Source organism: Electrophorus electricus, chromosome 12 (genome assembly GCF_041902795.1).
Source record: "Electrophorus electricus isolate QZ-2024a chromosome 12, ASM4190279v1, whole genome shotgun sequence".
In the NCBI taxonomy this organism is placed as follows: domain Eukaryota; kingdom Metazoa; phylum Chordata; class Actinopteri; order Gymnotiformes; family Gymnotidae; genus Electrophorus; species Electrophorus electricus.
The window spans coordinates 21,302,501-21,316,899 of NC_137508.1; the positions used below are offsets into that span (position 1 = coordinate 21,302,501).

At 43.8% G+C, this 14,399-nt stretch overlaps 2 protein-coding genes across 7 annotated transcripts in view; one reads left to right on the forward strand and one right to left on the reverse strand.

The window, feature by feature from the left end:
- Positions 1 to 3,721: 3,721 nt before the first annotated feature.
- On the reverse strand, positions 3,722 to 9,406 carry six4a (SIX homeobox 4a). The gene is made up of 3 exons (XM_027008197.3): positions 8,488 to 9,406; positions 6,131 to 6,753; positions 3,722 to 5,885 (listed from the first exon to the last, which is right to left on the reverse strand). The coding sequence occupies exons 1-3, from the start codon at positions 9,273 to 9,275 to the stop codon at positions 5,329 to 5,331; spliced, it is 1,968 nt and encodes a 655-aa protein (XP_026863998.1). The 5' UTR covers positions 9,276 to 9,406; the 3' UTR covers positions 3,722 to 5,328.
- A 106-nt stretch (positions 9,407 to 9,512) lies between these two features.
- Positions 9,513 to 14,399, forward strand: part of mnat1 (MNAT1 component of CDK activating kinase) — a 33,078-nt gene continuing 28,191 nt past the window's right edge. For 3 of the 6 annotated variants that reach the window (XR_014126328.1, XR_014126327.1, XM_081724226.1), the window contains exon 1: positions 10,130 to 10,347. Coding sequence is in view for 3 of the 6 variants with exons in the window: in XM_081724226.1 (XP_081580352.1) it covers positions 10,259 to 10,347 (89 nt within the window). In the remaining 3 variants the exon portion in view is untranslated. Of the gene's footprint in view, positions 9,691 to 10,129; positions 10,348 to 14,399 lie in introns of those variants that run through there. The other 3 variants (XM_027008203.3, XM_081724227.1, XR_014126329.1) reach the window with 2 other exon arrangements.

The window sequence follows — 14,399 nt, forward strand, 5'->3', positions numbered from 1 at the left end:
TAAAAACGAAAAAAAAAAACATAGTAGAAGCTCAGGGGGTATTGCACATGAGATGTACTATGACATTTTTATGAAGTGCTTTCAAAGCATGTATATGGAGTTCCGCCTCTCCTTTTCTTCCGCTCTCCTAAAAGTCAGAATCACAGCGGTAGCAATGACCCCGTCACTCCTCGCCTCTGCCCTGGCCAGAGCGTTTGCGTGTGTGTGTGCGTGTGTGTGTGTGTGTGTGTGTGTGTCTGTGTGTGTGTTCATACACATCTTGAAATGATCACAACCTGAGATTGGGCAAGACGTGGTGGCTTGGCGAGCGGAGAGCGGTTGGGGGTTGCAATGTGTGCTTGAGACATTAGCGTAACCCGAATGGCTATACGATCTGTCCCCGTTTTCGCTCCAGGCAGAAGCCACGCGCTAAGGACGCCTGCTTCTGCAAAAGAACAGCGTTGGGCAGGGCCTATTCATTCTACCGCAAACAAAAGGACTTCTGGAGAAGACTTAGGTCCAGTCATTCTTAACAATTATCACAAAAATCTTACAGGACATTAAGACGCCTGGATCATTCATGGTACCAAAACTAAAAAAAGCTATTTTGTTTAACTTGGGGTTAATTTAGTATTTCTAATGTCTACGCTAATTATAACTAACAGCACTGGCTTTGTTTATTTTATTTTTGTAACCTATGCCCAACAGTCGTCGTCGAAATATGAATACTGGATGAATTTTGTTGAATATATTTATTTAGGCAGATAAGTTCTGTTATTTCTGTAACGCTACTACAGGGAGGGGGCGCCAGCCAATAACAGCTGCATGCTTGGTCCCCTGGCTACAAAGACAAGTTATCAAGCGCCTGGCGAAATGTGACGCTCGACAGGTTTTCCGCAAAATAAAACTTCACACTGATAGCTTACGTATGTTTTTTTTTTTTTTTTTTTTTTTTTGCTATGTCCCACAGAGATAGCGACATATAGCCTACCATTCAGCGTAGTCGGCACATTGCTATTAGGCTATTACATTTTGATCACTACAATTTCTAGGTTCAAATTGACCTCTGTCATGAAAAGTGAGATTACGAGTTAAAATAACTCGAGTTTAAACACGGGCAGCAATTACACACCTCTTTGGTGTCAGCAGGCTTCCGCGAGGACTCAACCCAAGGCATCTCCCCCACACGCTCTAGTGTATGATAATTATGGCGCGCGTTCGGTGGCTATCGGAACATTTAACCTCGTGGTTACTTTTTTCGTGCGTTCTCTCTCTCTCTCTCTCTCTCTCTCGTCTCTTTTGCACTCTTTCACTCAAGGCGGGAAGAGAACCTAAATAGGCTAAACTATACAGCAGGCAGTGCCTCTGTCCCGTCTATGGAAGCAGTAGCCTACACAAATGCATCAACTGAGCAAAGTGAAAGTAATATTACTAAAACACTTGAGTTGAAATCCCGTATTAAGTTAGGCCCACGAGCACAAAACGTAAATATAAAACGTAAAAGTAAAAGTAAAAATTAGGCTATATATGTAACTTACATGATAAATATATTTCCCCAAAATCTAACTTAAAAATATACTTGTGGCAGAAAGCAGAATTCAGATAAAATAAAATAAAAAAAATTGCTCACACAACATGCATTAAGTATTGCTAAAAGTAAAAATTAATCTAAGGTTTTCTCTTATTTCAATCACACCTGAAATATGCAAACATGAGGTCAGCAAAGTAACTAGGCGTTGGGCAAATATAATGGAGTCAAAGTACAATTCATAATTTTGCAGTAGAATAAAACTAATATAAATACTCAGAAGTGTGGAAGTATAGCAATCATATTCAGTTACTTCTGTTAACTGAGAACTGGTAAAGCAAAATAAACCCAATGTGTAGTTTTCATCTCTCTCTCTCTCTCTCTCTCTCTCTCTCCCTCTCTCTTGCTCTCCCTCTACTAATGTCTCTGTACGGGAGACTGTAGACGACAGTGGCCAACATAAGAAGAGCTCTTCATGACCTTTGACCTCCCATTAGTGAGGGTACAAGGTGAAGGGAGGGTTGGGTTACATACACTTAAAAGAAAAAAAAAAGTAAAAAGTTCACTGTCCTTAATGGGTTAGAGGAGTTTTGGGATTTTTGAAAATGTATGTATTTATTTGGTTTTGTTTTTCATGGTGAACTTCTCTTCCAGCACTGCTGCTGAGTGCAGTGAGTGTTGAGGTGTGGCTCACTCTCTCTCTCTCTCTCTCTCTCTCTCTCTCTCTCTCTCTCTCTCTCTCTCTCTCTTTCGATCTCTTTCAATCTCTCTCGAATTTTCCATTTTTGAATATAATTCGTTCTCTCTCTCCTTCACACACAGACACCGCCCCCCCCCACACACACACTCCTCCTCCCCCCTTTCTGATATCTCCCCACGTTACCTGATACCTAATAAACGGTCAATCTATTGCCCATGGCAAAGGGGTCACCTGTGCTGCTTCTGGACAGGTGACAATACCCCTGTCACCCCCTTCCAGCCCTCTTTCACTCTCTCTCTCTCTCTCTCTCTCTCTCTCTCTCTCTCTCTCTCTTTCGATCTCTTTCACTCTCTCTTTCTCTCACACTCAGTTTCAGCCTCATAGCTGTAACCATACAGTAACTCTACCCATGTCTTTTGCTGGCTGCGGTTTGGTGCGTTGCCAAGCTGTCTCTGTGTAAGACAACCACAACAGTAGGAGGTGTGGGGAAATATTCTCCTTCATCCTGAACTCTGAAATCCAATGCAGAGTGTCCATGAGCAAATCTGTTGCACCCTTTGAACTTTAGTGTAAATCTGAGAGTAACGGATGGCTGGATCAGATTGGCTGGGTTATGGCAGGTCACAGCTCCTGAACTCCTGTCTGCTGACAAGTGTGCAAGGGAAGATGGGCATTGGACGGACATGTTGATATGCTTTAGTAATGTTGATTGTGTGGTAAAGCGTCTTCTTGGGTTCCTTCGTGTATTAGATCATAGTAAATTACATAGAGAGAGAGAGAGAGAGAGAGAGAGAGAGAGAGAGATTGATCACTGGTTTGACTTGTGTTTTATAGATCTGCACCTCTCGGATCAGTGATTCAGGGGCTGATAGATGCTCACCGCTGATTATTGATCGAATAGACCAGAAAGGGCTAAAAGAACCATCATGAAGCATGACTCCAAACGCATCCCAGCTGCATAGCGTGTGTGTGGAGTTGTAGGGTGGGCATCTTCCCCCGTTGCGGTCTGTTTCCCTTGTGGATCACCAGACCCCTGCTGGTTAGCCCCTCACTGTCTCCCTCTGACCCCCCACCCCTCCTAAGACCTAGCCAGACCCCCCATCAGCATTCTCTCTGTGGCAGGGCCTCCAGAAATCGCCCCCAATGTTTATTTGAATTAAGGGGGCTGAGACGAGCAGGTCGTTAACGAGCTCCAGACTACCAGGCATGTGCAAACGATCACCGCTGATTTTCCAGCATGCTGGCATGGCCTTGCAGGATCAGCCTTGCCCTCCCCTCATCACTCGGCTACTTAAGCCTTCTTATTCACATGTTTCCTGTCCAGAGGAATTTTTAACGTTCACCGTAGACATAGCACAGGAACAGCCACATCAGCCAGAAAGGACTGACCTGGAGAATGGGGGGTGGGGGGTGGGGGTATTTCTTCAGTATTTTTCAAGAAAGAGTCCACCAGACTTTTGAGGGGTAATAGAAGGAACATAAAGGCAGAGGCAGGAATACTTCCTTTTGTATAAATATAAATATTTAATGAAAGAAAATACATTCACTTAATGTCAAAATTTTAAACTTTTGTTCAGGATAAATGCATACTCAAAAGCAAACAGTGAAGTGAATGCACCTATGCCTCACTATCACTATGACTGCACTCTTGACAAGCTGTTTCCAACATATCAATGTTTATTGCTGAAGTCACGTTTGAACATTTTTTGCTGTTGGTGGTAAGATGAGGGCTTTGAATGTGTCAAAAGGAAAGTTGCAGATGAGTGTGTGTGTGTGTGTGTGTGTGTGTGTGTGTGTGTATGCACGCGCGCGTGTGTGTGTGTGTGTGTGCGGAGTTCAGGTCTGATTCTGTAAACTGCACTGTAATACTGTCCACTATCACCAAGAAGAACCAAGAAGTGACAGCACGCTCACCTTCCAGTCCAAGAGTCCTGCTCACAAGACTCAGTGAAGATGTCAGACCTTTTAATCCTGTCTTGTATACACACACAGGCACACATTCTACTTGGCTTCATACAGATACACTACTTACACTTGAGGTGCTAATGATTTGTACACATCAGCTGTACCAGTTATTTGAATTGAAATGCAGTATAAATACATTGCACACATCAAATCTTTTCCATATTGTTCTTTACATGGATTTTTTTTTGGTAAAAAAGGGTGAGTGTTGAATGAAAATAAAGCATATAGAAAATAGTGCGTGTTTGTAACAAGGCTGCTATGTGAGCAAAAGGTTCCTGTCAGCAGCCACTAAGCTGCTTTCTGCTGTCACCGTTTAAAGATGGCATTACATACGCCAGTGAAGATGTCCACAGAGAGGTCGCCTCACTTCACACAGGAGTGTAATGCAGATTAGTGGTAAGTCAGTCAAGCGCAAATTATAAATGCAATAACTCCAGCAACATGATGTTCTATTAGTGATTACATTTACAATTATATTAGTTAACTAATGATGTATGTACACTGACCTTTGTAGCACACTTATGGCATTGTGTGTGTGTGTGTGTGTGTGTGTGTGTGTGTGTGTGTGTGTGTGTGTGTGTGCGTGTGTGTGTGTGTGTGTGTGTGTGTGCATGGGTGTGTGTATGGTTGCATGATTACGTAGGTGATGACCTTTATGTTTTGACCCAGATAACTGAGCAGGACTGGTCACCATGGAGGTCACATGACCAGCTCCCACCTGTCGCCTCTGCTCAACAGGAAACAGCAGGTGATAACCATAAAATACTTACATCCAGACACTAATACACACACACACACACACACACACACACACACACACACACAAACACACAAAAGAATCCACACACACACACACACACACACACACACACACACACACACACACACTCCTAAAACACATGCACACTTTCTCTTGAAGATTGCCATTAAATCCTCATTTTACAACATACCAGTTCCCATTTTTGCATGCTTGGAAGTGCAGAATTTAGAACCAAACCTTTTCTGTACATTAACAAACATGTAAATAAACATAATTTAGCACATAATGCTTAAACAAGCCATTCAAAAACTAAAAAACTGAGACAAATCAAAATGATGTCCCATAATCTCTTAAAGTCTAAAACACACATCATTTGATCGGAAGCCTGGACACAGTTCAGAGTTTTGTCATGTCCTCGTCCATGCGGACAGACTGCAGTTTCACCAGGTCTTTTTCCTCCACTTGTACACATAGCCCTGTCATTACCTCCCTCATTCCAGACCTCACCTTCCTCTCCTCTGACCCAGCACACAGGAAGTCCCTGTTTTGGCCTGGGGTCACATGGGGGTTGTGACCCCTGACCTCCGGCGCTATCGTTTGGCCAAGAAGGGATGCGCTGATGGCGAGAGTTGTGTACGTCGGCACGGTGGTGGCCAGTGACGCGGGCGTGTTGGGGAGCGAGCCATTTTCAGGGTGTGAGGGTTTGTGAGCGTAGCCAGGGTGCGGGACCTGACTTGGATGAAGTGCGGGGTGGCAAGAGTAATCCACCTCGCTTGCACGCTGTCTTGCCACCTCCAGGGACTCCTGCTTGATGGGAGTCAGTGTGGGAATGTTGTCCAGGCTGTAGTGCACCATACTGGGCTGCAGAGGGGCCAGGCTCACCTGGTCCTGGTCTGAGCACAGGGAGTCTGCAGTGCAGGAGCTAACGGCTACGCTAACCAGCGCAGTGGGAACTGGAGGAGAGGAGAGGAGTGAGGGATGAGAAGGGAGAAGGGATGGAGGATGGAGGAGAAAGAGAAATGGGGGCAAAGACAACAACCAATGTGCACATCAGTGAACATTTCTTTTTGTTTCAAACAGGTAAGCCTCAGAGCGCTTCTCTAGGCTAGACTTGCAGATACACACTGTATAAAGACAATAAAGGTAAACAGAATTCACAGAATTGATGACTTTATCTTATTTCTTACATTCTTCTCACCTTGTATTGCAGGTGAGGAAGATGATGACAACTTAAGGTGAGGAAGGCAAAGAGGACTGCTAAGCACCGAGGTCTCATCCTCCCTTCCGCTTGCCCCAGACACCAGGCGGTAACTTCCTGCCTGAAGCTTCTCTGAGGAAGGGGCTGAGTTGTAGGCCATGCCTGAGGTCGAGGCACCGTTCTGGGTCACTGAGCCTGAATTTAGTCCCTCAGCTTTCCCATCTGGCCCTTTTTGTATGAAATCACTCACTTCACCTCCACTGATCAGGACCCCTGGACCAGGCCTGTAATCCTGTGGTTGGAGTCCGAGGCTCAGTCCGTTGAAGAGGATGTTTCCTGGGGAGGGTAGGTAGGTAGAGGTGCCATTGTGGAAGGTGGTTGATGGTGGACACGACCTGTTGGCGGAGAGCTCCAAGCTCCCATTGAACGTGAGGTGTGTAGAGGAGCCTGGGTTTTTACTCTCACCAACTGCCTGGATAACTTCTGTCTCCAGAGATCCAGAGGAGAGCGGCTGAGACCCCTGAGTCAGTGTCCCATGTGCAGGACTTGATAGTGGGCATGGAGACAGATCCTCATGACCCTTGCTGCTCTCATCTTCAGTACTGTGGTTGCCGTCTGACTCACTGGGTGTATGAGAGTGCAAGAATGTCAACAGGAATTCTAACTGACAGCCTTACAGCATTCTGATTGAAGGAGAAAATTTGTATGAATTTTTATATTTAAAAGGTTGGTTAAATTTGGTTTTAATTCCAAACATAAAATCATAAACATATATATTTTTTTTCCTTTAACGGATAAGAATGATGCCCGCATTGAGGCATGAGACAGGTTTGGGGTGGAGGAATCCCATCGTTCCATACTCCATACAGAGCTAATTATAACCTTCATTTTGTCCACGATAATCACAAACAGACCATATAAACGTAGCCTCCCTTCACTGAACAGACATACAAACGGATTCGGCAACCATTTGGCGCAATAAATTGTGCTGTGCGCAAGTTACCGCTCGCAGCAGGACACCACAAATGGCCAGGTTTATTTGACCTGTCTTTCTGTCGGACGAGTACGTTGTTGCTTTGAAGAGCGCAAGAAAACAAAACGAAAGAAAACATTACTCACAAACACAGCTCAACTTTTAATAGTTTTAATAGAAATATAAGAAAATATATTTTCAGTTATTTAAATATTAATGTTCAAATATTTTAGCAAATATCGAACGAATATAGGCCTATAAAAATGTCAACTTTACTTTCATTAGTATAAATATAGTCCACAAAATGAAATGGTCTGATGGTAACATCAGTTAGTTCCTCTGATTAAAAAAAAGGGTTCATCGGCAAAGTGCTTTTAAGCAACGCTTCTCATCAGCTGTATTTGTAAAAAAGTGTGTGTGTGTGTGTGTGTGTGTGTGTGTGTGTGTGTAGGGGGTGGGGGGGGGGAAAGAAAGACAGAGAGAGGTCACCTCCGCCAGGTGCACCTGAGCTTTGTTCACAAAAGCAAAAAGATTTAAATAAGTCAATGCTGTCTCTTCAAACAATGTAAGAAGCGGTCGTTCAAAAATGCAGTGCTGAAAAATAGGTTATTTATATCCCGCTCGCTCGCTCGCTCGCTCGCTCGCTCTTGCTCTCTCTCGCTCTCTCTCTCTCTCTCTCTCTCTCTCTATCTCTCTCTCTCTCTCTCTCTCTCTCTCTCACACACACACACACACACACACACACACACACACACACACACACACACACTCGCGCGCGCACAAAACACGCACCCGCATACACAGACACACGCACAGGTTAGTGTGAACTTTCTAAAGATACAGAATCGAATACATCTTTTTCTGTGCTGAACTCAAACTGTTTTGTTGTGACAGTATAAGATATGAGTCCTGAAATGTACACAAATCCACCCTTTTAATTCTCATTGCCGGCTGCGCGTGGGGCCGCGCGGCTTCTGTTTGTATACACTCAATGCACACACGAAAGACAAGCTACTTGCTACTTAGCCGGAGCTTCATATTTCAAAACACAGTGGCACGACCTCGCACCTCAGTATTTGCCATTAAATTAACTTGCCAATTATTCACGATGTCATTACATAGTATGCATGATCGATGCGTTCATTCAGCACGAACATATACTCAAAAAGCCGTCGGGTATTCTCGGAACGTAATCGATCACGAGGAATTTCCACTTATTTATGGTAACAAAAGTTAGGACCACAACAATGACTACAACTGTTTTTCCCAGTTCATGTGACATTGTGCATGGCCAAAATTTGCGAACCTGTTAAGTTTGTTTCGTAAAGACGGGCAAGGTCTGACAGCCTCGTTAAACCTGTGAAAACTTTAGACCAGTCCTTACCTTTTCGATTGCGCCTCGGACGGATTTCTGTCTCTCTGTCGCCGGTTTTTGAACCAGTTGCTGACCTGAGTCAGGGACAGTCCGGTTATTTTAGCCAAATTTCTCTTCTCGGCCGGGGACGGATACCGGTTCTGCCTGTACATGTCCTTCAGCGCGTTCCTGGAACGCTCCTTAAAGCAGTAGACGGTTTCCTCGCCGTCCCAGATGGTCCGAGGCAGGGGATACTTCCTTCGCAAGCGGTACTTATCCACGGCGCCCAGTGGTCTGCCTCGAGCCTTCTCAGCCTCTGTATACCGAGCTTTGTACCAAAGGTCCTGGAGGGCGGAATGGAATGCTGGATTGAAGTTGTGGTTCTCCAGTATGCTGTAGAGCTCCTGGTAGCGCGACTGGTGGAACGCGACCGTTGCCTGCGCTCTGAGGATGCTTTCGTTACCGCGCAGTAAGTCGCTCTGCGGGAGAGACCACAGGAACCGGGCCAGCCGCTCCACGTTGCCTCCCTGCTGCAGCGCCTCGCAGACGCACGCAACTTGCTCCGGGGAAAAAGCCAGCGAGTTGGCGGCAACAGTCGCACTTGCGGTAAAGTCAGTGCGAGCCGAGGCGGAGTCCACGGCGGTAACATCACGCTCCACTGGGGACAACTGCTGCCGCCCCACGAGCATCTCCACGGTCCCCGAGGTGGTCAGAGGCAGTAGGCGAATGCGCGCAGGACCTCCAGCGGACGACTCGTAGCAGTTCGACTGGATCACATTTTCAATATTAGCGTCACTCGCGGCTTCACAGGAAGACATCGTTTATTTCTTCACCCAAAGAACTCCATCAGTTAGTCACTCCGCCTCGTTTGGGCTTAGCTGATCATGTTACTCGCTTACCATGCGACTGATATCGGGTGTCTCTCCAACTGTAAGTGGATAGTTCTCGTCTTTCGTTCCAGCCCGAGTTTTACTCCGAGGGATAGCGTGGCAAACAGGGGGCACAGAGGCTCTTTCGGAGAGACACGATTGGCTAACGAGTGATCCGGAGAGGAGGGACCACTCCATTTCAAAGGAAAGTGTTTGTCACGCGCCACCGTAGCTCACCTGCAGAAGGTGAGCGTGCGTGAGAAAAGGCGAGCGGAACTGCCTTTGTGTGCGCTGTTAAGCTTTTTGTTTGCACTCAGCTTCAAGGGGGAAGAAATGTTCATATACTCTACCCGCCAAGTAAAAGGTTCGTGACAGCGCAAAACACAGAATCAATATGCTTTTATATTTCCTGACTCATTAACAAAGCATATGGTCCATTAAATTCCGTATTTTTATACGAGTTTACTTAAACGAAAACAAACACACAAATACAATGTTTTATAGTATAGCTTTCGTATATTACTTGTATGGTGAAAGACTGCATAAGGTGTTATTCTGCTCATGGTAGTATCCTATTATACATAAGTGCTGAAGGCTTCTATATCTAGTAGGATAGTTTTATTTAGTTTGAAGTGAGTTACCTTAAGTGATTTTTATAATTACAACGATAAGTCCCATTTGGTGGGAGGAAATACCATGAAGTTAAAAAGAAGTCAAGAAGGAATGTTAATAGTCAATACTTTAAAAGGCCGTCAAAACGCGAGTAGGAACGACAGCCATTAAAGATACTTCACCCTCAGGAAGAGACTAGGTGTTACACCAATGTAGCCCGAACTGCTTCTGACCGCCACACAAATGATTAGTTTGGCTAAATGACTAGCGCAAGATAAAGAACACTTAACATTTTGTGGACAGTTTCGGTATAATCAATCATGGACGATCAGGGATGCCCAAGATGCAAAACAACAAAATACAGAAACCCATCCCTGAAGCTGATGGTGAATGTCTGCGGTCATACTCTGTGAGTAAAGGAGTAGTGATTGTTGTGACTAGTTAGCTAGCTAGCTAGCTAGCTAGCAATTTGGTTTAAGTAGCTAAAACATTGTAATGGTCGAAGGTGTGTTTGAAACGCTGGTAAAATGAACAGTAGCCGTACATGTTTGACTTTTTTTATACATATACGCCATCTTATTTTACGTATTATCTGTCTAAACAAGTTCTTCGTACAGACAAACTACGCTCTTGTAGCTCGCTTTGTAGAGCAGATGGAGTTGGTGCTAGTAATATCATTGCTTGCTAGCTGAGTCGCTGTAGATAAGAACGTCTGCCAAATGCGGTAAATGTTAAAGTCGTTTCGGACTGTAGTGCTGTTTTATTAATCTGTCAGAAGACTAGAATAGGGAATAGAAGACATGGTATAACTGAAAGCGATTCAGTTTGTAGCTTCAGTTTTTATTAACTTTACTTATTAGGTTTGTTAGATCTGCGATTTACATACATACACACGCATGCATATATATATATAAATGCGTTCATTTGTCATTTATTTGGACCAAAGCAGAAAATTATACATTGTTGCATTTTTGTCCTGGTTCGCTTAGCGTTCACACTGACATTTACAATCGAACCAAAAGACGTGAACTAAAGTAATCCAGCTCGAACAGCGTTTATGTCGTATCCTTTGCGACAATAGCTACGACAATGGCAATTTAACTAGAACAATGTTCTAGGCTGGGCTAAATGCGCAAGTGTCATTGTAGTGCTATTTTTACCATTTAAAAACTGCCAAAATGCACTAAGCAGGCAAAACAGCACGAGGAATTCCTACGCTGCAGGTATCAAACTACATGCTGCAAGAAGACGACACAGCGTATCTCCCTCTTTAATGTACTGTTGACGCAGTTTCCTCATTTTTATGTGACACTGCTCGTTCCTTTTGTACCCACATTGCTTTAAACTGGAAGCGGACCGATACCGGTCTCACTCTGCTTATTTGGTGTGCAACAGAGTTCGAAAGGCAGCGTTCTCTTTTGCTGTGACGAACCGTACTAACGAAGTAAACGCACCAGACTTCATTGGAATCGAACCAAAGCCACAAAGCCTGAACACACGCTTAGAGGTTATTTATAAAGGTTGTTACAACATTTGCATTCCATGTTTAAATGAACATTAATGAGCACTAGCTACACAGTGCACTTACCACGTTTTATTAGGTGCTTTTATCCAGACACTTTAAACTGAGCTGCACTGTGTACATACAGCTACTACTTAGGCTGTGACTCCTTTTGCTGGGACCTTTTCTGTTTTTTTGTGCAGAGGCTGACTATGGGTGAGGTTTAGTTACACTAATTTCACCTTTGAACCTGCACCAGACTGCTTCTCCTGGACATAGGAGCTTTATGATATCAAATATGTTGCAATGGTATTGTAATATGCCTGGAAACTGTGTTGAGACACACTGGTGAGAGCTCTTAATGCGTCATTTCTGCAATATTTTGGTTTGTAATAATTTGTAAATAGATCATGAAAATTTTGACTGATTTAGCATTTATGGAGGACTGATTTGTTTGACTTTTAGGAGTACTTTTTTATTTATTTATTTATTTTTACATATCTGTCACAACTGGATTGGAGAGGTCACTAATAATTAACCAATGATAAGCTGCGTGGCTTTAGTGTACTTGCATGCGGCCTGCTTGTTTGCACACAACACTGGCCACACATCAGTGCCTTTAGACTTGACTGGCCCTCTGCAACCATAAATTGAACCTTTTTTTGCAAATAACAATCATAAATGGCTCTACAGGTGGAGCTGCTTGTCCTGGGGAAATATGTGTGTACGGTGTATGGGTTAGAGTTTGGTTCGGGACTCAGATGCTGCTGTCCTCTGTGTCCTCGCCATTGCCCTTGGCCCTGGAGAGGACGATGTGGTTTCTGCTGAATGGGGGAAGTGTGCCGTCCTGTAGGAGTGCTGACGGGGAGAGCGGACAGGAGAGAGAGAGAGAGGGAGAGGGAGGGATGTTGCAGGCTGTTGGCGCCTGGTTGGATTCGGGCCAGCTTTGCCTTTTTTAGCCTGTACTCCAGTCTGTATATCTGCCTGAAAAGCCCCGCTGACCCGGTGTACCCACCAAGCCAGACGCGGTGCAGGCTACGGTGACGGGTCATCTCTTCAGCCGTGGACTGGTGTGGAGGAGAAGGGTTGCACTCTGTTTCATCTGTTAACACAGTCAGTTAATGTGAGATTTAAAATTATGAATTTATTTTTAGTCAGACAATTATGGATTATGAAAATTGAGGGTGTAAAAAATTGTGTGTCTGTCCACTAGGAGGATGTTCAGTCGGTTTTTGTGCATGCGTGTATAAAACACAAAGAGAGAGTTTGTAACAGCATTCTCTATTGTAGGACAGGTGCTGCTTTAGACTGGAACAGCTCTGTGTGAGTATCTTGAGTGTGCAAGTGAGAGAAAAGGAGAGAAAGTGAGTCAATGACAGTGGTACTCCTGACAGTTACCAGGTAAACATCCAATGGGATCGCATTGTGTGTGTATGTACTTCAGACATTTAGAGAAAGAACTTGGGTTTGCAGTGTGTGTATGTGTAAGGCAAAGTTAGATGGAGTGAGTTGTGTTTGCTGAGTAAGACCATAGTAACCTCTCAATGCATCATGCTGACACATACAGATGGCGAGAGAGAGAGAGAGGGAGACAGAGAAAGAGAGTGAGAGCTCATAGGGGGTCATAACTGCTTACCACCTCAGAGCACTGCTGCTTCAGTAACTTCACCACTACAAGATTACTAGGCTGCCTTAAAGCTTTTCCACACATACCTGCAGCAGATATGGTGTTTCTCCTTAATGCACTTGGGTTTGCTGAGACAGATACAGACAAAGACAGTGCAGCCATACTGAAGAGCAGCCACAAAACAAGGAAGACCCGATTCCACTGAATCCATCACCCGTACTAACCATTCATCACTCCTGCTACTGCCCACTCCTCTTACCTTACCTATTCCACCCCTTCCCCTCTAGCTACTCAACAACATCTCCTTCTTGCCCTCCCAGACTTACTTTACCAAAATCTAACACAGGCACTCGTGCTGATTTCTACGGCAGTGATAAACAGAGGTGGGCAGAGTAGCCCAAAATGTACTCAAGGTAAAGAACTTTAAAGTACTTTAAAATAATAATTACTAAGGCAGAAGTAAAATTAGTCAATTAAATAATTACTCAAGGACAAATAAGATCCTCATAGTTCTTTTTACACTGAATTAAAGTCTGTTTTAAAGATGTTTCTTTCAGGCATGGTTTTTAAGTGACATTTGCAATAATTACATATTACTTATTCAAAAATAAGGCTGTTATTACACATAAAAATATGTACAGGCTTGTACAGGTGTATGGAGTTTGCAAATATTTGGCCTCAGAAACATGATTCTTCAGTGTCTGGCAAATCTGTCAAAAAAGAGGGGCTTCACTTTTCTGGGTGCCGATTTTCCATAGGCCTACTATGCATAATATTGTGTGAGTGTAATTGGTTCTAAACTATTTGGTAGACAGCAGTTTGGTAGATCATTTCTGCTAAATGCCATCCATGTAGATGTAAAAACCTGAAAACATATTTTGATTCAGTTTGCAATAAAATACATATACAGCTGTTTTTCTTTTCTCTGGGTCTGTCCGCCTTAGTTTGTCTTATGTTTAAGCTGAGGTTTTTAATATTGGCTAAATATTGTACATATAACATAAGCCACAAGCATCAGATTGAACTTGATCACTTTGTGATTAGTACAATCTGTGGGAATATTCTGAGTTCTTGCCAAAGGTATCTTACTAGACATTTTACTGTTCATTATATTTACCTTGCAGTTAGGTGAACAATTGGTCAGACCGGCTAGCTAGCTAGATATTGTACATTGCCTAGCTAACAACTGCGCCTGCATGTGGTCGAAATAAATATCAATATATAAAATCAATAACAAACCTTGATTTTTATAATTTTGAAACCTTTATAATCTCTATAAGCCTCAAAATGGGGCATGCATTGCTGCACGGCATGAGTTCATTTCAGTTGCTTT

Bases quoted from the DNA above. Each gene is read 5' to 3' on its own strand.
- six4a (XM_027008197.3), bottom strand. From the start codon at position 9,275: ATGTCTTCCTGTGAAGCCGCGAGTGACGCTAATATTGAAAATGTGATC. The intron at 6,754-8,487 runs GTAAGGACTGGT...TCATACACCCAG, and splicing joins TCCGAGGCGCAATCGAAAAG to TGAGTCAGACGGCAACCACA. The intron at 5,886-6,130 runs GTGAGAAGAATG...CCTCTCCTCCAG, and splicing joins TTCCTCACCTGCAATACAAG to TTCCCACTGCGCTGGTTAGC.